The sequence below is a fragment of the Anopheles arabiensis genome, chromosome 3 (assembly GCF_016920715.1).
Source record: "Anopheles arabiensis isolate DONGOLA chromosome 3, AaraD3, whole genome shotgun sequence".
Classification (NCBI taxonomy): Eukaryota; Metazoa; Arthropoda; class Insecta; order Diptera; family Culicidae; genus Anopheles; species Anopheles arabiensis.
Window position 1 is genome coordinate 54,517,790 of NC_053518.1, and position 24,977 is coordinate 54,542,766.

Below are 24,977 nucleotides of genomic sequence, written 5' to 3' on the forward strand. Positions count from 1 at the left end.
AATAACATTGAAAAAAAAGAAGACATGTCGAAATTTTATATGGGATTTGACAAATAACTCCAGACGAGCGATTTCGTCGTACGACGGAATAAAAAAAATGATTTCGTCGGACGATGCGGCGATTTTATCTGTTACACTAATTTTGTGATGTTTTAAAAGAACAACCTCAATTACTTTTTTATCGTTAAACTATTAAAACCATCCAAATAATCGCAAAATTCCGCTAACATTGCGAGATTTTGAGAACAATATTCAGCTCGCATATTTTTTGAATTGTTGATAATCTTTACATTATCCATACAATTTAATTTATTTACCGCAATTTTCGCGAGTGCGAGCAAGATCTATTTATTAAGAAGGTGATTTTTTAGCTCGTTTGCAGGGCGCACCATTGAGAATTGTTATGTCAATTCGCATATAATCTTCTATACCCCCCTCCAGCCCCTCCCGATTTTAATAACGTGGCCCAAAGACTGTGTAGGAACGAGGTCCCGTATTGTAGAACGATTTGATAAGTAGCCAAAAGTTCGTTACAGGCAGTTTGACATCTAAGAGCCCTTTTCGATTCAAATTTGATTTGTGATTAAAATGATATTTCGGTCTGGTCATTACAAGAAAAATGTTAATTGGTTGATACATTTTACAGGAAGAGCATGTATGCCTGTTGTAATAGTAAATGTTTGAGGGAATGGTGAATTTTCAAGGGCTTTCTGCTGTCAAATGGCATCCAAGATGGTCAATCCGATTTTGGCAAATATTTTACCTCGTTCCTCGTGAATTTTCAAGGGCTTTCTGCTGTCAAATGGCATCCAAGATGGTCAATCCGATTTTGGCAAATATTTTACCTCGTTCCTCGTGAATTTTCAAGGGCTTTCTGCTGTCAAATGGCATCCAAGATGGTCAATCCGATTTTGGCAAATATTTTACCTCGTTCCTACACAGTCATCGACCGTAGTCCACAGTATTGTTATGTAAAGCAAGGATGTTATAAGAAACCAGAATACAGAGCAATTTGACAAATCGCCTCTTGACGTGACGTGGGTTCTCGATCCAGCAGCTATGTCAAATCCCATACATCTTCAAAACCCGTATACATTTGTTTATAATATTTTTACAAGTTTAACTAAACAAACGGTTAATTTGGATAAGAAAAATCATCTTATAGGCTGGTATTATTGAATCCGTTCGTCGCGGGAACGTACGGCGCTCACATGAAATTCTAGAGATGACAACACATTTCTTGAGCCCTGTCCTACAACGTCGCGGTGAATAACTGTAGCAACCATCTAGTACGTTAGGAAAATGAGTGTCGGGATGTACGCCGCCGTTACGAACGGATTCAATAATACCAGCCATAATTATTATATAATCGAAGATAAATGAAAAGTGCAACGTAGTTTCAATAATTGCGTATTAAAACTTCGGAAAAGCGACACGCGGGTTCTACAATGGCTAGATTTCAGAAGGGCTGTTCCATCACCTGGTCTCTTTTAAGAGACTTTGATTATAACATCCTTTGGTGCGGCGCCACGGAGGTGACAGAATTTTGTTTTTTTTTAACTTTGTCAAAACTGCTTGTCAACTGTTGAAAAAAGCTTTTCTCAAGGCCGCATCAAAAATCTACACATGAACGACAAAAGGCTTAAATCACCGAATATCATCGATATTTTATTTAATAAGTACTAAATATGTACATAAATCATATAGAAACATGCATTTTAGTAATATTAGCTGGCATCGCGGAAGAAATGGTTTAAACTTAACAGTCGTTAAAAATTAACCAGAGTCGTTAAAAATTGCTAGAATTTGGCATCGCAAACGCATTGAGTTCATTTGTTAATATTAACGACTGGTCCTATGCCGTCGTTAAACAAACGACTGTCAAGAACGTATGCGATACAAATTAACAGTCGTTTAATTATACTGCTCGAATTTTTTCACCGTGTTTGCCTATATGCGATATCGAGCAGTCGTTAACTGTTTTGACGATCGTTTATTTTAACAGGAATGAACAATAAATGAACTCAGTTAAATCAAAATGAGCTTTAAACGACTGTTAAAAAGAGTTCATTTATTCGCGATGCCAGCTATTACCATAGCAATGGGTCACAACTGCACCAAATAGCTGTTTGTTTCCACTTTTTCGTGAACGTCAAATTTTGTTCCTTTTTGTCAACTTTTGTCAATTTTGATTCCTGTCTCATCCAGGTTACGAAATTTTGACAAAAGCTCAAAAAAGTAACAAAAGCTCACTTTTTAAAATTTTGTTAGCATTTTGTCGCTTCCGTGACTTTGCGCCTCTTGATGTGAAGTCGTGAAATGTCAATTTGCTCTGAAGCACTTCCCAGCCAGACAAATCGGGCTAAATTACCTTTATCTTACCACTAAATTACCGGTAATTTAAGAATAATTTAATGACAAATTATCTGTCGTTAATTTACCCATTCGAGTAGTTTTGATAGATCCTATTCCTTCCTCAATTTTATTGTGATTTTTTTCGGCCGAATTGTTAATAAATAATGAAATGCATTGAATTATAGTTTAATGGTTATATTTAATCATTTTATTTAAGTTATAAAAACGATTACAATGGATTTTTTCAGTAAACTCGACTGGGACAGCCGCTTCAACCGGAGTAGACGTTGTACAATTAGCACTAATAAACGCAATTTCTCGGCTGATTTTTACATTCCTAGTTTTGAACCGTGGAGGCGTCCGCCATTAAGGCCGGGATAACGGACTGGCAGACGAAGGCGCGAGACCGTGAGCGGTTTCGGACACTCCTGAGGCAGGCCAAGACCGCAAAGCGGTTGTAGCGCCGGATAAGTAAAAAGTAAGTAGTTTTGAACACCTCGCCGACGTCTTCTTCCGCTAAAAGTTCATTAAAAGAATACTCTTTACGGTCTTATTTACAACTTTTCGCCGACAATTAGCGACAACACTTCGTACCGCTGAATTGCTCTTAAATTACTGTTGTGACAGACAACAAAAAATGCTCGAATGGGTAAATTAATACAAGGCTGTCTGGCTGAATTAACCTCCTAATATACCGAAAACACCTTGAGTGTAAGGTTTTATGCGAGCTCGCAATCTGCTAGAATTTGTTTTGCAAGATGAATAAAAAAAGCGTGCACGTGACAGCACGTTCCGATAAAAATTGCGAGGGTTGCGGTAGTATCACCTGCTCGAAGCCTTAAGGTATTTTAAATAATCTTTAACTTTCATTCATTTTTTGTGGTGTTGTTTGTCACTTCATCAATTTTTGTGGATTTTTGCAAATTAAAATGTCATAATTCATGTGTTTAGTATGCTAAAAATCTGCTCTCGGGATGCTATAATTATAACTGGTAAAAGTAAGGGCAAAAAACCTGCCTAGGCTCGCAAGCTCCTTAGTACGAGGGTTCTGGGGCTGTGAACTTGTATGATCCCGCCATGCAATTGACAGCGATTTGCGAGGGCGCGCGAGGGCTCGCACGCCATACAAGTTCACAGCACCAGAGCCCTCGCATTAAAGAGCTTGCGAGCCTAGGCAGTTTTTTCGCCCCTAGTTTTAGCAGTTATAATTATAGCACCTCTAGAGCAGGTATAACAGTGCGATTTGTAGCATACTAAACGCCTGGATTTTTACAAAAAAAAATTTAAATCCACAATGAAATAGTGATCTTTTCGCCAAATAACACCAAAGCAAAATAAAAATAAATAAAAAAATTAATATTATTTAAAATATCATAAGATCTCGAGCAGATGATACTACTCGCAACCCTCGCAATGTTTGACGGGATTTGCGAGCCCTCGCGCGCCCTCGCAAATCGCTGTTATTGCATGGCGGAGTGTGACAAAATCTCTTTTAATGAAGCACATGCACGGTTCTTAGTTGAGAACCGCGTAACTCGGGAATCGTTTGTATGATACAAGAAAATAATTAAATATAACCAATGAACTATAATTTAACGCATTTTGTGTTATTTATTAACAATTTGACCGAAAACAAATCGAAATAATATAGACGAAGAAATAGGATCCATCAAAACTACTCGAATGGATAAATTAACGACTGCTTATATACCATTAAACTACTCTTAAATTACCAGTAATTTGGCTATAAGATAGAGGATATTTTAGCCCAATTTGTCTGACTGGGCTGCACCAGTTTTCGGCAGTGTACCTATTTTAGGCAGGGTAACTAAAAACGCTAAATTCTGCACAAAAAATTACTCAAAACACAATTTTGCAGTGATAGTTTACTCATTTTTTATTCATATACGAGGTTTCACACCATTTCCTTGCGTATTTTACAAAAATATTCAATAAATTGGGCTCAGCTCAACATTTTTCGGTAGATTTTCTGTCAGCCAATAGTTTGACAGGTTTTGTTATTAAGAGAACCAGAACAGTAAAAAATGAAAATGTTATTGATATTAAAGATTTTATGCTTATTTTGACTTGTTTAGAATTCCAAAATCACAATAAACAAGTTATTTTTCACTTTAACAGATGCCGGAAATAGATACACAGAAAATGTTCATTTTTGACAGTTCAATGCTGTGTGCTCCTGCCCAAACTCATAACAATAGCCGGTATCGCGAAAGAAATTGGTAAAAATTAATAGCCGTTAAATATTAACCAGAGTCGAAGAACTGGTTAAATATTAACCAGAGAATTTGGCATCGCGCATTGAGTTAATATTAACGACTGGTCCTATGCCGTCGTTAAACAAACGATCGTGAAGAGCGTATGCGTTACAAATTAACAGTCGTTCAATTATATTGCTCGATTTTTTTCGCTGTGTTTGCCTATATGCGATATCGAGCAGTCGTTAACTGTTTTGACGATCGTTTCTTTTAACAGGAATGAACAACAAATGAACTTGGTTAAACCAAAATGAACTTTAAAGGACTGTTTATTTATTTGCAATGCCGGCTAACAACATTCCTTGGATTTGGAAGAATATTCCTTTAAAACTTGTATGGACACTACAATGCGTATGTCAACTTAAACTACGGTCTTTCTTCTATAAAATATAAAAAAATACAATGAATAAAGCATAATCTTAAGAGAAAAATAATTATTTTTTCGGTGCCGTACTCTATAAAAAAATGATGATGATGATGATGATGAGCCACCTCTGACCCCTACAAAGGATTGAGATGTTCGAGGTATCTTGCGAATTTGGTACAGCTACAAATATTCAAACGAGTAGATGTTTGAGAGCTGAGTAAAGCATAAAGGTATGACGAGTTATTAGCCCGATCAACACCAATCTACCAAGCTCCAAACCCGGAGTCTACTGTACGCACGCGTGTCTCAATTCAATGTAGTCTCATTCTATTTTTTTTTGTATATTTATAGTTTTAAAACTTTGGTGAATTTAGAATGTAAATTAGTTAAAAGATATTCATCGCATTTTAAAGGACAAAAGACAAGAATTAAAAAAAATATCATCATCACCTAAAGTTGACAATTGACAATACATTTAGACTACATTAGTTCTAACAAAATCAGAGCACAATTTTCTAAACTCAGATAACGAACCAGCATTGACAATTTCCTGTGGCATTCTATTGTAATACTGGATACCTCTGTGAAACAAAGAATTTCTGGCTCCTGCAGTCATATAGTTTGGCACTCTTGGAGCATTAGCTCCCCGTGTGGGGTAATTGTGAATGTCTACTCCTCTCACAACTCTTTGCGTAAGATATGAAGGTAGACGTCTTTTTATTAGATTATCAATGAATATCATTGTCTGATACGTCACTCTCTGTTTTATGGACATCCATTGTAAGACCATTCGCATTGTAACAGAAAAGGTATAACGCCCACAATCAAGGATAGCCCGTATTGCCTTATTCTGCAGCCATTGAAGTCGCGTAAACTGTGTTTCAGTCGCCAGAAATAAAATCGAGGCACAAAAATCTAGATGAGGTCCAATAAGTGATAAGTATAATTGTATCTTACCGCGATTATAATTGTATAACCGTCAAACAGTAACTTTTCTTCAGTGGTTGCTGTAAGTGACATCCAAAAAATTGACAATGACCAAAATGAGCAACATAAAATTTATAATTTAAGTACTTTTCAAAACCAATCATAGGAAAGTAAGAGTGTAAAATTGCTTTTAAAAAAAATCTACCTATTTCTATTGATTTAAACATTTTCTGTATTCGCGCTGCCGAAAATAGAAACACAGCCCACCGAAAATAGGAACAAATTTCCGAAAATAGGAGCAAAACCAATGTTTGCAATTTAACAATTATTTCTAATTAATGCCTTTGAAACGGCAAATCAAAAATATCTTTTAAAAATAGTTTATCAACCAAAATAACATCACTTTCATTCAAAATAATAAATATTAAAAGTTTACCAGCAATTTTTGTGAATCTGCTGCACAAGGCTGCCGAAAACTGATACAGTTTACCTATTTGAAAGATAGCTTCGTCCTTCTTAATCCTGCAGGGGTGGAGGTGGGACCATTATCATCATCATTAAACCGCCAAAATTTCCACCTGAAGGAAACATTTCATCTTGAAGAGACGACATCTTAGAGAGAATTGTATGTATTTTCGTTAAACATATTACGAAGTTCATAAAACATAGTTGCCACTTTTAAAAAATCTTTAAGATGTTCTGATTTGTGATTTTGTGAAAACACACTTGAACCCATTATCCGTATTATTCGAGTAAAGGTGACTCCCGAGATACGACAGTATTTGGGACCGAAAAAATGTCCCAAAGCAAGGCGTAAATCGTAATAGTCGTATGTCAAATATCTGTGAATATAACATTTATAACCAACATTGAAGATCTGATATTTCTGATATCGTGAATTTTATTAATTAAAATGTTAGCTAATATATTAATTTAACTCCAAATCCCGTTTACACAATATAGATACCCAAGATCGGGTAGTTGGGGAATCTTTGGAAATTTGTCTGTTACAATTATCAGTATTATTTTAAATATACATCATTTTCTTCTCTATTACATCTTTTGACTGCCAAAATAAATATCGCCCTATCTACGAGTCGTCGTAACTGGAGGGAGTCGTAACTCGGGGGACGCCTGTAAACGGGTGAGGTCGAGTACTGAACAAACCAGAATGAGCCCGGAGAACTGTACAGGCGGTCCCCGAAATACATTCTCGAAAACTTTTATACAATGCAAACAACTAACAGGCTAAAATTTCAGCCAACGAACTTAAAACGGAAAGGACCCTATTATTATTGTTTAGTAAGAGTTATAAATCGGCATGTTACTTACCGTCCAGGGCTTCCTTCATTTCGTTATAACCCATTTCCAAAATTTCCATGGCATTTATCAATCCATCAGGCGCCGTCAATGTTTGTAGCTCTTTTTCCAAATCTCTGATTGTCCTGTACGAACTTGAACTGTCATAACTCGTTCCAAAGCTTTTTAAATAAAATCGATCGAATCCACGTTCTAGTTCGTCTTGTACGAAACGAAATGCATCTGATTTGAACATTTTCCATAGGATAACTGTTATTTGCGGCAATTCTTTCTCGTTGTAAGGATACTTTGCAAATGTTTTCATCATACGCCACTCTGTCAAAGTCAGTCGTATTTTGCTGAACATGAATAACGGCTGTTTAAAATACAACGTATAGAGTAGGTAAAACGATCCTATTCGTTCGAATGGATTATTTGAGGCGATAAACATTTTTTTCACTGTATAAAAGATTTCTCCTAAATATTCTGCCATTTCTGCATCGGTATTCCGCCCGCTGCAATAAACACAAATTGAAAGTTTATAATCAACAGAATGCTCAATTGTGCCGTGAACTTACAAAAAAATATACTGGAAATTGGTTCTCTTCCATTCTTGACTAAATGTTTGATAATCTGTTGCTTTCAATTTTGCAAAATCACACAAAAATTCGGAACAATCCTCACGAAAACCACTTGAAATGGAGCTTGCCATGATTTGGCTTGCTACATTTGTTTACTTTGTGCAAGGTTTGCCCGTGAAAACTTTATACCAATATTTCACAAAGTTGCTCCCCAACTAACCGATGAAATAGACATAGAGCGACAACATCTCGCACGGCAAAAAATAGCTCAAAATTTTGCTCGGCATAGACCAAAGTAGCTCATTTGACCCAGTCAGGCGGCGCTATAGAAGCAATTGAACACGACATCCGACACGAACTAACCCATATAATCACATGGAGGTGCACTGTCAGACACAAACATGTCAAATCCCATACATTTTTCATGTTCGATGTCGTGTTCGATTGGCGCTAGAGCCCAAGCGCCACAGATTAAGCTTAAACGACTGGAAAATTGAATATTCATAAAAAAAATGAAAGCTCCACAGCTTCATTGGTTTGATCAATAGATGGCGTATTACAACTCATCATTATATTGCTATCCTTTTCTTGCAATGTGTTTCGACAAGTTTCATCTTATCATGACCTATATAGCCTTCTAACTTTCTGAGCAAAAATCTATATGAATGGTCGTGTGGTCAGATACGTGGGTATCAACACCAACGACCATTACTCAAATCTCACTTGCTCCAGTGCAGATGGTATTCGTTGGAGTTTAGTATTTAAACAATCGTATCGCCGTTCTAGTTCTAGCGATGCATAACTTCAATGCGAAACCATACAACAGTACAGAGGAAATGAGAAAGCTCTCCTCCAAGCGATGAAGCTCAACTGGTTGGGGTATCCCACCAACAGAGAGCGCCACCAGCTTTTTGCTATTTTTAGAATGCATGAGTCGTTTGCCGTCTGCTAAACGAAGTCTTTCTATATTCCGTTTAGGTAGAGAACTTGAGTCGTTTAGAAGCCGTTTAGTGGTCGTTTAGTGGATTTGTGGCACTTGGGAGGTCAACCAACTTGTTCTATGTTTGAAAACACAAAAAAAACACTTAAAATGTGTTCAAACCTATTTTTTGCGTAGCTGGCTTGAAAACAAACTATATAATTCGATTGTTTCGGATGAAGCAGAAATGCCGCACGAGACAAGCAGCTCTGTTTGTAAAATTTAGCTACTTTTTGTCGCGCTAGCTGTTGTCGCTCTGTGTCTATTTGAACGGTAACCGTGGCCGCATCCAAAATCTACAGATGATAGACAATACTTATTTTATTAGCATTGGCCTGACAATATTCCCAGCGCAATTCTCATTAATTGCAAGGCTGCTCTCATTCCCATACTGACCAAACTATTCAACAAATCCTTGCAATCGAAATGCTTCCCGCGTCTTTGGAAATCATCGTGGATGTTTCCTGTTTATAAAAAATCTGACAAAAGTAATGTGTGCAATTATAGAGGAATTTCAATGTTATGTGCGTGCAGTAAACTGATTGAAAAGATAATGTCTCGTCATATGCTCCAAGCCTTTTCACCATTAATTTCTAATGTTCAACATGGCTTTATGCCGAAACGATCGATTGAGACCAATCTAATATACTTACTTAACTTTTGCCACTCCTATATTGACAAGGGCTTACAGGTTGACGTTATTTATACTGACTTCTGCGCTGCTTTTGACAAGGTCAACCACTTTGTATTGCTATCTAAATTATCAAAGTATGGTGTTCACACAAATGTTGTTGAGTGGTTAAGAAGTTATTTAACTGATCGTTGCATTAACGTTAAGATAGGAACTAGTTTATCTGCCACATTCCATAATTTATCTGGTGTTCCTCAAGGGAGTATTTTAGGACCTTTACTATTTATTATATTTATTAACGATGTCATGTTTGCTATTCTTCATGTTAAATTGTTATTATATGCTGACGATCTAAAAATGTTCCTACCTGTTAAATATTCTGACGACTGTGAAATGTTACAAGACTCGTTAAACCATTTTTCTGCATGGTTTTTTAATAATGAAATGTTACTTAATGTTAGCAAATGTAGTTGTATAACATTCTCAAAGAAAAAAAATCCTTTTATTTATAACTACAAAATCAATGAAGACAGCGTTCCACGTTTTTCTCAGGTTCGGGACTTGGGAGTTATTTTAGAGAGTAAGCTTAGTTTATCTAGCCATTATCAAACTATCGTCACTAAAGCTCTTAAACTGTTAGGATTTGTCTTACGTGTCTCGGCCGACTTTAAAGATCCTTTCAGTTTAAAAACATTATACTGTTCTTTAGTCCGTCCCATCCTGGAATTTGCCAGTGTAGTTTGGTGTCCCCATCAAATCACATACAGGCGGTCCCCGAGATACACGGTACCTCTTATACGCGGATTCGGAGATACGCGGTTTTCTAAATTTGACAATTCTTTGAGCAAATTGTACTGATTTGACACATCAATTGCAAATTGCCAAATAATTTCCGTTTAGATCGAATGTTCAAAACTATTTCAAAAGGTTTAAAACAGTTATATTCAGTCAGAATCATATCAAATAATTCATAAAATGACTAAAACCGCCCCCTACTTGCAAAATTGCACGAAAATTTGTGATATTTTAGCTGGAAATCACGAGATTCGACTTACGCGGAAATTCGAGATACGCGGTATTTTGCGGCCGTTTTTGGTCCCCATTAACCGTGTATCTCGGGGACCGCCTGTACATAGATAAAATTGAAAAAATCAGAAAAAAATCACACGTGTTATGTTTCATCGTCTTCCCTGGTCAAACCAAATTCCACGTCCTTCGTATAATGTTCGGTGTTTACTATTTGGCTTAGAGACTTTACAGCATAGGAGAACTACGGCTCAGATAACTTTTATGCTTAAATTATTAATTGGAGATTTTGATGCACCTGACATTTTAAATTTTATTTGCTTTTCTACTCCCTCTAGAGGTCTTAGAAATAGAGAGCTACTAAGAAGCCCTTTTAGATCGACTGGTTTTGGTGCCAATGATCCACTGCTCAAAATGATTGATGTGTATAATAGGTTAGGGTTAACAGCAGATTTCAATCAATCCGTTAGTCAACTGCGTCAGCATATTCAGGTTAGTTCTAGGGCCATACTTTAAACTTGTACTCTGTAAGCATTAAGTTATTTAGGCATACTGCCCGATAACTTTGATTTAAATAAATAAATAATAAATAAATATAAATAAAAATATTAAATGCCCTAAAATTTAATTTTGGAAAAAAAATTAAACATCGCGGACGGCTTCAGCTAACATTCCTTGAGAAAAAACTCCATATATTTGATGAAAATGAATGTGGCGGAATAGAAAATTATTTGTGGCCAAATGAAGTAGCACGTCACCGTTCAAATAGACACAGAGCGACAACGTTGCGCACGACGACGTCTCGCGCGAAAAAAAGTAGCTCAATTTTGCAAACATTGCTACTCATCTCGCGCTACGTTTCTGCTTCATCCGAAATAATAGAATTATCCAGTTTTTTACGAGCCAAATTAATGCCAAACGCAAAAAATTAGAATGGAACACATTTTAAGTCATTTTTTATGTTTTTAAACAAAAAGCATGTAGGTTGACTGGGCCAAAAGAGTTGCTTTGATCTACGCGGAGTGAAATTATGAGCTACTTTTAGTCGCGCGCGCCGTTGCCGCTCTATGTCTATTTGAACGGTCATAATAGAAATACGCTTTAAGTGAGATCAATTGAGCACCTCACATCACAAAGTGACACGGTAAACCCTGTATTAACCAAGGATAATGTATTTAGAAGGTTGATTTTTATCGCTTTTGCTGGGCGACATTGTGGGGGACATCTGTCACTCTCTGCATACAAATTTCATTACCCCGCACCAGCCCTCCTCGATTTTTATACCGGAGCCCCCGGAAGAGAAATGTCAAATCGAGAAATGTCATTTTGCTCTAAACAACTTCACCTTGTCATTTATAACACCTTGATCCGATGAGCGTTGCCACCGCCCTAAATCGGAATTTCTGGTCACTCTGAGTAAAATTACCCTAGCGACTCTCGCAGAAAAGTTGTTGAGTAGAAACAGTGTGACATCAAAGCTTGAATGTGAGAAGCAACGCTTGTACCTAACTAACATTACAAAACTGAATCATAAGCTAATTGTGCAAAAAAATGCCTTACGCTAACCAACCATCAGTTACAATCTCGGAGCTAACCGACGAAAATGTAAAATTCATCGTTGAAGACACAGAATTAAGGTAAGCTAGAATGCAGCTCATCGCATGTATCGAAAGACTGTTTGGTTATGTTTTATTATGTATTTGCAGTGTGGCCAATAGTTTACGGCGAGTATTTATTGCGGAAACGCCGACGCTTGCGATCGATTGGGTGCAGCTGGAGTCTAATACAACTGTTCTAGCCGATGAATTTCTTGCTCATCGCGTTGGGTTAATACCGCTCATTTCAGATGAAGTGGTAGATCGTATGCAATACAGCCGTGATTGTCCGTGCTTGGACTTCTGTAACGAGTGCAGTGTGGAATTCACTTTGGACGTAAAATGCAACGAGGAGCACACTCGACATGTTACAACAGCTGATCTGAAATCAAGTGACCCTAGGGTATTGCCAGTTACATCCAGACATAGAGACGATGAAGACAACGAATACGGAGAAGGAACGGATGAAATACTTATCATTAAGCTTCGCAAAGGACAGGAGTTAAAGCTAAAAGCTTATGCCAAAAAAGGCTTCGGGAAAGAACATGCGAAATGGAATCCTACATGTGGTGTTAGCTTTGAATACGATCCAGATAATGCAATGAGACATACTCTATACCCAAAACCTGATGAATGGCCGAAATCAGAACATACCGAATTGGACGATGACAAATGTGAGCTGAAAAAGCATTTTTAGTAATATTTTGCCAAATTTATCAATTATTTTTGTGTTTCCAGACGAAGCTGACTATAACTGGGAGTTGAAGCCAAACAAATTCTTCTTTAATGTCGAGTCTTCTGGTGCCCTCAAACCAGAAAATATTGTGCTGATGGGAGTTCAAGTTTTGAAAAACAAGTTGTCAAATTTGCAGACTCAATTAAGCCATGAGACAGACGTTTTGGCTATTTGAATCGTAGACGATTTCATGCTATATAGAATAATTTAATAAAATAAGCTATGTTACAAACATTACAATTGACACATTGATAAACTTTTCATCGTTGTTAAAGTCGAAAGCTAATGGTTGATAGCTTGATGAAGGAATTCATATTAATTTTCAACAATATTTACAGGTAGAATTTGCAATGATATTATCTGGCAATGTTGTATGTTATTTTCAAAGCGTATCGTGATGACTTTGTAAAGCTAAATAGCTTCTTTTTTTGTCTTATTACTCGGAATTAAGACATTTAGAAAGCTGTAGAAATTTGATATATTTAGTTAACATTTTTTGTGAGATTTGCACTTTCACTCATTCTAAAAGTAGTGAAGCTGAAATGGCCCTCTACAATGTTATTCGTGAAGCAATGCGGCCCGCAAACTGGAAAGTTTGGAGACGCCTGATTAATTAAAAAAAAAAAAAAGAGAAAAGAGATTAATTATTGAAGATTTGAATTATTGGATTAAGAGAAGGAATTATTTTTAATAATTTAACGTAGAGTACGCGTATTAAAGAAAATCATAAGTGTGGAAGTTGTTGAATCGTTGATCTTTGAATATGCTATGTGCGTTCCTGGTAGTACTGCTCCCGTTGAAAGAAGATTTAGGGAAATAATAGTATATGCACGATCTATAAATAGTGTCTTAAGTTGGAGACAATGGAAATTAGTAACAGTTCTATTTGGCGTGACGTCCTACGCGGTGATGCCAGGCCTATATAGGCTGTTGAGAATTAATGGCTGCAGCCCAAGGAACGCCGGCAGTGTAAGGGGCGAATTGTTATTCTCCAGCCGTCGTAGACCAGTGAGAGGGGGGTAGGTCCCATGCCGCCCCGCTGCAGCTGTAGTGTCAACGGAGAGGGGGCGAGGTTCCATGCCGCCTCGCTGCTGCCGTTGTGTTCGACGGAGAGGGAACGAGGTTCCATGCCGCCCCGCTGCTGCCGTTGTGCCGACGGAAAAGGGGGCATGGTGCCATGCTGCCCCGGTTGCAGCCGTGGGCTTGCAAGCCGGATGAGGCTTGCGGGACAAAACGATTGCCGCCGGAGAGATTGCCTGCAGCGGCGTACCAGCGTGCGGAACGAGTTGCTGGGAAATGCTCTCCTACCGGATGAGGCTACCGGGACATTACGGTCGCCGCCGGAGAGATTTCTAAGAACGTCATAGCAGCGCTTGCCCCAAAACAATGCAATGCCCCAGAACAATGAAGCTAGGACCGGATGGTGTCTCTACACCGATATTCCAGCAATGTAATATGCGCGTGTCGGTGCGACCTATCCGGATAAGTAAAAGGGGGAGATGATGTGGGCAGTCGTGCCGACCCCTAGATTTGCCGTGGTAGTTGCGCTACCACCGGTCAATGCCCAGAGAACGACAGTGTGACCCGCACACTAAGCGCGTGCCGCAAGGGGGTGTGTTGCAAGTAGTAATGGGCACTTTGGAGCGCACCAACGGCTCTGGAGCCGGCTCCGACTTTTACCCGGAACCGGCTCCGCACCAACGGCTCCGCTTCAATGGCTCCGGAGCCGGCGGCGAATCAACAGCATCGGACCAACGGTTGAATAGAGACGGCATAGTATGATAGCGTAATAAAAAACGAATAGATCTTCTCGCACGTGTGGAAGCTAACGCACGATGTAATTGCAGTATTGACATGCATGACGTTGTGTAGCATTCGTCGGTCTCGTCTATCTTAACAATGTTCAAAACTTCTCATTTTATTTTTTTTATAAATCCTTTAAACATGACTTACTTGACTATTTACGGATTCTCTCAATTGAAACATCATTAAAAGGTGTTTTTTGGTCCGCTGTGTTAAAACCGGCTCCGGAGCCGTGGGTGCGGAGTCGGCTCCAGAGCCGCGGGTGCAGCCGAAACTCCTGCAAATAGTGCCGATTTTGTTCATAATTTGTTAAACATGCATTACATACCGCTTTTTAAGGTGGCATATTCTACTAGAAAATATCTGTAAAACCAGCCGGCTGTGGAGCCGGTGGTGCGGAGCCGTTTTGCCCATCACTAGTTGCAAGCAGCCGGTCGAGCAGGGCACGATACGGCTGGTGCGCAGCCGAGTGTTTAATAAAGTACCTGAGCGAAGCGCCAAAGACACAATAATAAGTAAAATTTCAATGTCGATTGCTAGAAGTTTAATAAGAAAATTTTAGCATTCACAATTAACAGCGTAAAGTTTCTTTTTCATCTTATTGGCATGACGCACTATGCGGTCAAGGTGAGACTTATTATTAAGTACCATGCAGTCTGCTAGTCAGTTCCTGCCACGGCTGGACGGTTTATGTGAGGATTGAACCCACGACGCCCATATTAATTTGTATGGCCAGGTATACACAGTGTCGGATTAAAACGAGTGGAAGCCCTAAGTGGTTACAGAAATGAAGGCCTTTCTGAAGTGTCAAGCAAGAAGTTGAAAGTGGAATTCTAAACCAGAATAATGGGACGCAAATTTACTTGTCAGCGGGGAATGGGCTTCGGCTCCTAAGCCCCGGCTTAGTTTGGGTTCTGCTTAATCCGCCACTGGGTATACACGGTACGTCCAAAACAGCCGAGATCATACTAAATCATCAAAAAAAAATCTCCCGAGTCGCGTTCCATCGTCCACCACGCAGACAAAAATGAAGCTGAACCGAAATTGATGACTGTATCACGAGACCGCCGTCAGTAAAGTTTCTAGTTCAGGTAAATACGAGTTCGGTGTAGAGAATAAACCTTAAATGAAGTAAACTTGTATTGATACGATTATTCTGTTATATTTCGAAAATTCGGTATTTTATCTGCTTTCTTGTTTTCTTAGAAAATATTCAATGCTCCGTTGTTAACTATGTGCACTGTTTTTCCGTTCACCAATTCTCTCTGGTCTACTCAGCGAAACTTTTCATGAAAGGCTAATATTTATGTTTAATATTCATCGCTGTCGTCTTCGTCTTGAGACATTTGTTTTTGAAAAAGTTCGGCATTCTGTAGTGTAGCAGTCTGAACGCTATACCATTGTTGTTGTTCAGCAGCTGCTTGTTCCTCACGCGCTCTAGCAAAGAGTTCTTGCTGTTGTCGTAACAATTCCTCCTCGGGAATGCCAAGGTTTTCGAGTCGAGTGCTTTGTCGCCTTCTTTTAGCAGCCACCTGTTTGCAATCGTTCAACACAGCTTCCGCTTCCTGTTTATAATCTTTGAACCCCAATCGATCGAGGGCCTCTAAAACATGCTCGGCATTAATTGTTTTTTTATTTCTCTGATTACAAACCTCATTTGCTTCCGAGCTGATCAAATGTATGAACTCAGTGCAACAATTCAGAATCAACTCACGACTTTCATTCGCAACTCTTATTGACGGTACCTTATAAATGAAAATGTTTTGTTATAAAACTTTTCGCTTAAGACTAAGACGGCTAAGCAATCCAATTCATACCAGCTCTTTGATTATTTTGTTGATGCTGGCTCGTGGCAACGTTAGTTCATCGTCCTCTTGGTTCGGTGGACAAAGTTCATCATGAGGATCAGACATTTTCCTTCCTTTGTGTTGTTAATTACTAAACCGTTATGCTTATTAGAAGAAAGGAAAACGTTAGGATAATACGTTAAGTTTCCATTCCTTTTCTCTTGAATTCAGACACCATAAAAATATCAACAATGCTGTGTTTATGATCAAAGTGACTATAAAGCAGGTGTCGTCAGAGCTCTTTCACACCCGACGAATGTGACAATTCGTACGTTCAACGAACGTAGCTCAGTTTGGCTGTAGCTCAATATACAGGCGGTCCCCGAGATACACCGCTAATGGGGACCGAAAACGGCTGCAAAATACTGCGTATCTCGAATTTCCGTGCAAGTCGAATCTCGTAATTTCCATCTGAAATATCACTAATATTTGAGTAATTTTGCAAGTAGGGGGCGGTTTTAGCCACTTTAGGCCGAAAATACACGGATTCGCGGCCGCGGAATTCCGCTTGCTGAAAAATGTATGAATATGACAATTCGGGAAAGTTGCCGTTGACACTTTGTATATGGGTTTGACAGCAGGCGGAATTCCGTGGCCGCGAAATTCCGGTCCGTGTATTTTCGGCCTATGAATTCTTTGATATGATACTGACTGAATACAACCGTTTCAAACCTTTTGAAATGGTTTTCACATTCGATCTAAAGAGAAATTATTTTGCATTTACTATTTTATATATGTGTCAAATCAGTAAAATTTACTCAAAGATTTGTCAAATTTAGAAAACCGCGTATCTCCAAATCCGCTTATAAGAGATACCGTGTATCTCGGACGACGTCGCGCGCAACAAATAGTAGCTCAATTTTGCAAACAGAGCTACTCGTCGCGCGAGACAATTTTGCTTCATCCTAAATAATCGAATTATCTAGATTTTTTACAAGCTAGATTAATGCCAAACGCAAAAAAATAGATTTGAACACATTTTAACCTGTATTTGTGTGTTTTCAAATAAAAAACAAGTTGGTTGACTGAGTCAAATGAGCTACTTTGATCTACACCGAGTAAAATTTTGAGCTATTTTTCGTCGCGCGCGACATTGTCGCTCTATGTCTATTTGGACGGCGAGATACTGCCCGGCAGGCAATTGACGTTTCATACTATGGCGAGGGGTGTTGAAACGCATGGAAGAGCAGGAAGAAACACGGACGAGCGCTGATGAACTGCAACTGTGTGCGTGCAACAGCACCAAACGGCATGTGGCGACGTACAGTGTGTGGATGTGTGTGTGTTATTTTAGGCAGCGAAGATGGATCGAGGTTATGTTTACAAAGTGAAAGAGTTTGATGCAGAAGCGTCTTTGTGATAAACATGTATTTTAGTTGCATAATTTCAGTGTTAAAGTTTGTAATGTGAACTTAAAAGTAATGACCAATGGTGCTATTCACTTGTGTGCTGTTGGCGAATATTGAAGCGTTGAAATATTGAAGCTTCCTATGTTAGTTTGTTATGCTTAGTGTGAAGCAAAAATGTGTGCTAAAGTGTTATAAATTAGAAATATGTATACGTATCTGTCTAATGTTCGGTTGTACCTATCTAATTTTCCATATTTTTGGGTGTCCTTATCCTTTACCAGGAGAAAACGATAGATTGAGGTTAGGCAGCTATTTATACGTGCAGCTATTTGCCTCCGCAGGAAGGTATGTTAATTAAAGTTGTTGTATTTGTAATTTTTCATTACGCTGCAATTAAATAACTAATCGGATAAAATTTGCCGTTTAACATTATGAATAATCGATGTTATCAGTGTTCTTCAGAAGTGTTCCAAGCTGTCCGAAGACACACAAATCCGCAATCCACAATCCAAGCACACAAATCCGATTCACCTCGTATGCACCCAGCGGATTTCATGCGAAGGATATTGGAAAGCCATCAAAGAAGTGGGCATGGGATAGTAAGGAAACTTTGATTCTTTTTACTTTTAGATTTCTTATTCTTATTTTTGTTTACAACAACCTTGGATCGTCGATGCGGGCCTTTGGAACTGCGCGGTCAGAGCAACAACCGGATGAGCATTTCGTTCCAGGCGGAAATTGTCTCAAGTTTGGGAATTGAAGAGAGTTACGGCACACTGTGAACATCGTTGTAAACAATCGATGGTAACATTTATATATAGCTTATGAATGCATGTGTTTATCTAATTATTCATTAATTCGTTTATTTATTAATTTGAGCGTTAGCGCTCCAACGACATGTTTTTTGTTGTTCTTTTTAGAAAATTGCTCTAACGGAACAGCTTATCCCGGCCTTTCTCGGGTTTAGTTGCTGTTGCTTGACCGAGACGATTGACACCAGAGCTTGCTATGGTCGTATTTATGGTGATTTCCGATTTTTTTTTTATTAATAACAACTTTTTATTCTGTCCGATCGAACAGTCGCGTCCATCCTTGCTAAGATCAATCACAAGACTGACGATTCTCCTCCTTTCCTCGAAAAGCCTCCTATTTTGACACTTCCATACGAACGGATGTATCACTCTCGCTATCTCACTCTCTCTGCGATTAGCCTGATTTTTATTTTGAATGCGCCGATACTTTTCGTTAATCGCTATTCTATCTTAACAGTTTTCATGTTTCTACTTAATAAACTTATATATGTATGTTCTTATCTGATTATCTGATCATCATTAAATGATTGTTACTTGCCTTATTCGAATCTATGATCTATGTATATATTTATTTTCCTTGCTGCTCTCGATCCCGACAGTATTGTCGTCGTGTAATCGTGTTATTGCTGTTAACGCACTTTGTTTTTATTTATTAAGATGCTACAGCATTATTTATTTTCCGGAATATGGTTAGCGTTGTTCCTCCTAATAAAACGGAAGACGTTTGAAATTAGCACCTGTGTCAATCGTCAAACGGTTGGCAATAAAGTACAATAAATGATAGGAGCAAAAACGCGATGGTTGTGAGTGATTTGCGAAATGAAACCAACAGCCATTTTACATTTTTTATCTTAAACAAGTCCTATCTTAACCCCTGAAAACTACCAAAGCTACAATTTTTTAATTCATTTGTCATTCATCATTCGTGTATCATTTAGAATCGTGTATCATCATGAGGCGGTCTCATAGTACAGTCGTCAACTCGTAACTCGATTGACTATCCTGCTATGGGGGGAAATCAATTATTCACTGAAAGCCAAAGCCCACTAGTGGTACAGGCAGGCCTTGACCGACAACGGTAGTTGAGCCAAATAAGAAGAAGAAGAAGATCATCATTTAGAAAAGAATAGATAAAATGTGTAATATAGTATCAATAGGACATTACAATTAATAAAAATGGAAAAGCAATGTGTTCATCAATAAATAATATGTAATATATATACAGCAACTATAAATAGGTAGAACAATTTAACTAAATAAATTTATTTTTATTTCTTCCTTCTATGGCAGCTTGTTTTAACATTTCCCTGAATGTTTACTCTTGCCGGTGCATGTGTCAGTTTTCTTTATAAATATTCTTTATCATATTCTATATCTACGTCTATTCTTACGTGGTTTGTGGCGATAGACTTAAATAAGCACTGTATTTGGGTAGATACTAAAAGCTATTTTTTCCTGACGATCCTTCCCAGGTACACCGTGCAAGAAAAGTCCCATCATACAACACGTCTAAAGCCTCATGCATCCTGTTGTTGGCATCCTGGCTGCTGATATCTGCATCTATTTTTTAAGTATAACTGCCAAATGCAAAATCATCTCCAGCTATTTTTGCTTCAAATGCATCAAACTTTTGTTCATTTTCGATTTTTTCTATTGCTAAACTCTGCGCATTTCTTCTCATACCCTTCATAGGATTCAGTGTTGTGGAATGCTAATTTAAAATCACCATAATCTGTGCGCTGCGTGCATCTATTTTCATTAACAGCATCCGACAACGAAGGCAGCAGCTTCCATAATGCTCTGTAGAAGTAATTGAAAGGACTGCTTGATTTGCTCCTGCTGCAGCCTGGTGTTCATCATCGGTGATCATCATTATTAATGATGAAGGCAGCACAGGTTCGTACACCGGAAACGTAGCAGAACTCGTTGACGGTTTCTGATCATTTTTCCTGGTTATATTTTTAGGCAAATTTATCACAACAGGACCAGTTGCTCGTTCAGTCGTTATGTACGATGTACCGGCGATTGTCGATGGCACTTGGTTACCACCATCAACTATCTTGCCTGGCGGACGGATCTGGCTAGGAACACAGGTAAAAAATTGCTCAGATATAGCAGTACTCGTTGATGGTTTTTGAACATTAACGCTGATCACTTTGGCTGGTGTACGGCTCACAATACAAACAGATCCTCTAGCAGCCGCTATCACCGATGCAGAAGCACTGGTGGGTAATTGTTGTCTTACAACAGCGGACATCATACCACGCTGATTCTTCGGAGCATGAACTTCGACAAGCGATGCAATCGATGGTACTGCAGATCCCGCCAATGCCTGTTGTCTACCGATCTTCATGCCTGATTCCTGCGGTAGAGCATCAGCAACCGGTACCACTGATGACGCAGCAGTACTAGTTGACGGTTGCTGTCCATGTTGCTGGCCTAACGGACGGAATGGTGCAGGAACACCAGGTAATGTTGACCGATGATGATTACCATCACCGGCATTCGAGACCAGCGCTGACACTTCATCCGTTACCTTCAGCTGTTCAACAACACGGACTGGCATTCTTTGTTGACTCGCGCTGACCGGCCACTGAAACCACCGAAGGCACTGCACTTGTTGTCGGAAGTTGTCCAACAACACGCACTGGCAATCCGGGAGGACGGATGGTACGAGGAATGGCAACCGAAACCATCGATGGCACTGCACTTGTCGTCGGAAGTTGTCCAACAACACGGACTGGTACATCTGACTGACGAAGCTACTTATCACATAACCGCGTTTAATGTCCCCATTCTTGGTGTTTCCGGGTTACTCGCCATCGCGCTGTAGTCGGATCATACTGCACCTGTCCTGCTTCGATTAATGCCTCCGCAAAGACAAAATTAGAGCACGCGTTCCTATTCCTCATCCTCCGGCACCGTCTGGAGAATGTGGGAGTCACTGCTCTATAAAAACCACCGGACTACCACAAACTGGAAACAGCGGAAAACCCCGTGGGTCACCGGCCACCGTGCTAAATTGAAGCAAAGTTGAAGTAAGTCTGACAGTATCTAAAGTAATAGAAAGACAGTTTGATAAACTGGTTAACAATGTTTATTTTTCATTTCAGCTAATATGCCGTGCGAAAAAGCAAAATAAATATTTCATTTTAATGTTTATTAAGCTACACTGACATTATATTTTTCATCTAAAACGTTTTTGATGTGTTTTTTCTCATCGCGTTTAGGCGTCGTGTATCAGATCGCAACTGCTAATAATTTCGTCGTCTGAGGCGGACTGTTATGGAGGTACAAAATCTTCAGTGATGCGTTCACGCATCTACGAGCCGGTAATTGGCGGTATCCAGATCATCGTCGTACTGTTGACTTACCTAAGCTACCGAAATTAGCGACAGTGTAAAATGTAAGAGAAAGACAAATTGACGATATAATTAAAATTAATGGTTTACATGGTGTCGAAGCAAAAGAATACGATGCTAGGAACTAGGGGCGCCATATGGTGTGAGCGAAGCAAAAACAATACTAAGAACTCTGTATTTGCTTTGTAAAACAATGACACAATATGAACAGTGTGAAGCCTGCTCGCAAGTGGGATGAAAAGTTGAACAAAAGACAATTGTCTGCGCTAAGGCACGTGCGCGCTTTTGGTGGCCGATCGGCCTTTCTTAGAATTTCCTAGGTTAAGCGACAAACCAGAGAAGTTTGCTATCACGAGCGTATGAAATCGAAAATCAGTCCATCTTTAGCACTCGACGCGATCGGTCAAAATAAATGAATTGTCACAGCAGTCCAAGTCTAAGTTTTAATGTTTAAATTCAAAACATTTTTTGGTCCTTCTAACCGTATTCGAACATTTGGTTACTCGAAACGAATTCCAACAGCAGTTTTGCTTAGTTTGATTCGAAACCTAATGCTAGCTACAATCACTATCCGCGAACGTGATTGTGCACAGTGAAAGTGTTGATGAACAATAAGAACAATGTCAGTGGAACGCACGCCGGTAAAAGTTGCCGATCTAGTGGGCGACCAAGAGAAAAGTGACACACCAGGTGAACAATTGCCGTCGACGTCTAAGATGGATCTCTCTGACCCGTTCAAAGGTTTCGGAACGGGAAAAAGTGACATGTTGGAACATGAAAAGGCTTAAAGAGTGCGCGATCATCTCGATCGAAAGATGAACCGACTGGATACCATTCTAAGCGATGCGGATCTGGAAATTTCCCAGCTTAACGAATGTGCGGACCGACTTGCGGCGGTGCAGTCGGAATACGAGAAAGTGCATGTGAGCATTTTAGAAGTGTCGGACACAATCGAAGAAGAGGAAGAAATTTATGCACGCTTCGAGACGAAGTTGTATAAATTAATGCGAAACGCAAAGCAGCGAATCGCAGCTGCTACAGTGAAAGAAGTGTTACCTTCTAACGTTTCGAAGCAAACATCGCGAGTAAAGCTACCGGAAATCAAATTTCCAAAATTTGACGGTTCTTTGCAAAATTGGACGACGTTTCGTGATAATTTCAAAACGCTGATAGATGCGGCGCCGGAGCTAAGTGAAGTGGACAAATTTACGTATTTGATTTCATGTCTAACGGAAGATGCAAAGCGCGTGATAGAAGTGATAGAAGTTACCACAGCGAATTACAGCGTTGCCTGGGATTTACTATGCACCAGATATGAGAACAAATATCTAATAGTGAAATCTCATGTGGACTCTATTTTTGCCATCTCTCCGATTAAAAAGGAATGTCCGGAATCTATCATGCGTCTGGTGGATGAATTTGAGCGAAATTTGAAAATGTTAGAAAAGCTTGGTGAACGGCCTGAAGGGTGGAGTACGTTGTTAGTGTTTCACTTGTCATCGTGTTTGGATCCGGCTACTTTGCGACAGTGGGAAACACATAAGCGTTCGACTGAAGTTCCTACTTACGACGAGTTAGTGAAGTTTCTCCGAGATCATTGTAGAGTGTTACAATCTGTGGAATCAGTGAAATTAGATCCGTCGGACAAAACCTCATCACAGTTTCGACGCAAACCGGTCCAGAAGAACACAGCAGCGTATTCGACAGTGTCCTTAGGTGCAGCGGAAAAGTGTGTTTTTTGTCGTGACGTGAAACATTCTCCTTACAAGTGCGTTATATTCCGAAACATGGCAGTGAATGATCGAAAGGATTTAGTGAAGAACAAGAAACTGTGTTTCAATTGTTTATCATTGGGTCATACGGTTAAGGACTGTCCATCAGGTACATGCCGTATTTGCCACAAGAAGCACCACACCATGTTACACGAACAATCGAATGCCATGCCAGTTCAGGAAGTATTGCAACAGCAAACGATACCCGAATGCCAACCCGGTCCTTCCACTCCAGCTTCGTCTAATCCAGAAACTCCAGCTTCGTTAAATCATTGTTTTGTGAATGTGCCACCGGCTTCTAATCAGGTATCTTCAACGGTCTTGCTTCAAACGGCCGTGGTCATGGTATGTGACTGCAACGGAACGCAGTATTGGGCGCGAGCTCTGCTCGACTCAGCATCACAATTGAATATTGTGACAGAACGACTAGTACAACGTCTTCGACTCCCTCGCATCAAGGAAGTACACTCGATCGGCGGTATTGGTGAGTCGAAAATCATGTCTTACTCATCGGTCATGGTGAGCATCAAGTCAAATTGCAGTGCTTTTAGAACGACATCCAAATTTCATGTGCTCAGCCAAGTCACAAGAAATCTACCGGTAAATGCAGTCGATCTAACAAAGCTAACCTTACCTCTAAACATCGAACTAGCAGACCATAATTTCCATGAACCCGGACCAATCGACATGATAATCGGCATGGACCTGTATTATCTAATCTTGGAAGAGGGCCTTTTGAAAATGCAGTCAGGTGCATTGCCAGTACAAAAAACTGTGCTAGGATGGGTCATAGCTGGAAGAGCCACCGTTTGCCAACCAAGTGAGCAAACATCAGTAGTGGCTCATGTGAGCAGCAACCTCGACGCACAGCTTTAACAATTTTGGGAACTTGAAGCATGCCAGACTAACAGCAAACTATCGGTGGAAGAAAGCATATGTGAACAATATTTAGATGCAACAACAAAACGTAACACCGCAGGTCGGTTTGTGGTTTCTCTACCAACACGCGACGACAAAATTGCCCAGCTGGGCGAATCCAAATCTATTGCTTTGCGCAGAGCATTAGAAAGACGTTTAGAAACCAGACCACAACTTAAAGCAGAATATTCACAGTTTGTTTCAGAATATATAAACCTTAACCACATGGTACAAATAACAGAAAACACCATAGGACAAGTTAGCCCAAGCTATTACATACCGCACCATTGTGTGCTTCGTCCCGATAAAACTACCACCAAGCTTCGGGTGGTGTTTGATGCG

At 39.4% G+C, this 24,977-nt stretch overlaps 3 protein-coding genes and 1 pseudogene across 10 annotated transcripts in view; 2 read left to right on the plus strand and 2 right to left on the minus strand.

Moving 5' to 3' along the window:
* The window catches only part of LOC120899576, a 51,741-nt pseudogene extending 43,761 nt beyond the window's left edge, over positions 1 to 7,980 (minus strand).
* A 3,905-nt stretch (positions 7,981 to 11,885) lies between these two features.
* On the plus strand, positions 11,886 to 13,013 carry LOC120903845 (DNA-directed RNA polymerase II subunit RPB3). Its single transcript, XM_040313499.1, has 3 exons — positions 11,886 to 12,078; positions 12,148 to 12,710; positions 12,775 to 13,013. Exons 1-3 carry the CDS (start codon positions 11,993 to 11,995, stop codon positions 12,945 to 12,947), a joined length of 822 nt encoding a protein of 273 aa, XP_040169433.1. The 5' UTR covers positions 11,886 to 11,992; the 3' UTR covers positions 12,948 to 13,013.
* A 2,699-nt stretch (positions 13,014 to 15,712) lies between these two features.
* LOC120904099 (protein Dr1) lies at positions 15,713 to 16,684 on the minus strand. Its single transcript, XM_040313855.1, has 2 exons — positions 16,393 to 16,684; positions 15,713 to 16,320 (listed from the first exon to the last, which is right to left on the minus strand). The coding sequence occupies exons 1-2, from the start codon at positions 16,486 to 16,488 to the stop codon at positions 15,886 to 15,888; spliced, it is 531 nt and encodes a 176-aa protein (XP_040169789.1). The 5' UTR covers positions 16,489 to 16,684; the 3' UTR covers positions 15,713 to 15,885.
* A 4,252-nt stretch (positions 16,685 to 20,936) lies between these two features.
* Positions 20,937 to 24,977, plus strand: part of LOC120900048 (uncharacterized protein K02A2.6-like) — a 40,476-nt gene continuing 36,435 nt past the window's right edge. For 6 of the 8 annotated variants that reach the window (XM_040306557.1, XM_040306553.1, XM_040306556.1 and 3 more), the window contains exons 1-4: positions 20,937 to 21,052; positions 21,126 to 21,326; positions 21,417 to 21,621; positions 21,697 to 24,317. Coding sequence is in view for 3 of the 8 variants with exons in the window: in XM_040306560.1 (XP_040162494.1) it covers positions 22,761 to 24,317 (1,557 nt within the window). In the remaining 5 variants the exon portion in view is untranslated. The remainder of the gene's footprint in view (positions 21,053 to 21,125; positions 21,327 to 21,416; positions 21,622 to 21,696; positions 24,318 to 24,977) is intronic. The other 2 variants (XM_040306555.1, XM_040306558.1) reach the window with 2 other exon arrangements.

Bases quoted from the DNA above. Each gene is read 5' to 3' on its own strand.
- LOC120903845 (XM_040313499.1), top strand. From the start codon at position 11,993: ATGCCTTACGCTAACCAACCATCAGTTACAATCTCGGAGCTAACCGAC. The intron at 12,079-12,147 runs GTAAGCTAGAAT...ATGTATTTGCAG, and splicing joins GTTGAAGACACAGAATTAAG to TGTGGCCAATAGTTTACGGC. The intron at 12,711-12,774 runs GTGAGCTGAAAA...TTGTGTTTCCAG, and splicing joins CGAATTGGACGATGACAAAT to ACGAAGCTGACTATAACTGG.
- LOC120904099 (XM_040313855.1), bottom strand. From the start codon at position 16,488: ATGTCTGATCCTCATGATGAACTTTGTCCACCGAACCAAGAGGACGAT. The intron at 16,321-16,392 runs GTATGAATTGGA...TTCATTTATAAG, and splicing joins ACAAAATAATCAAAGAGCTG to GTACCGTCAATAAGAGTTGC.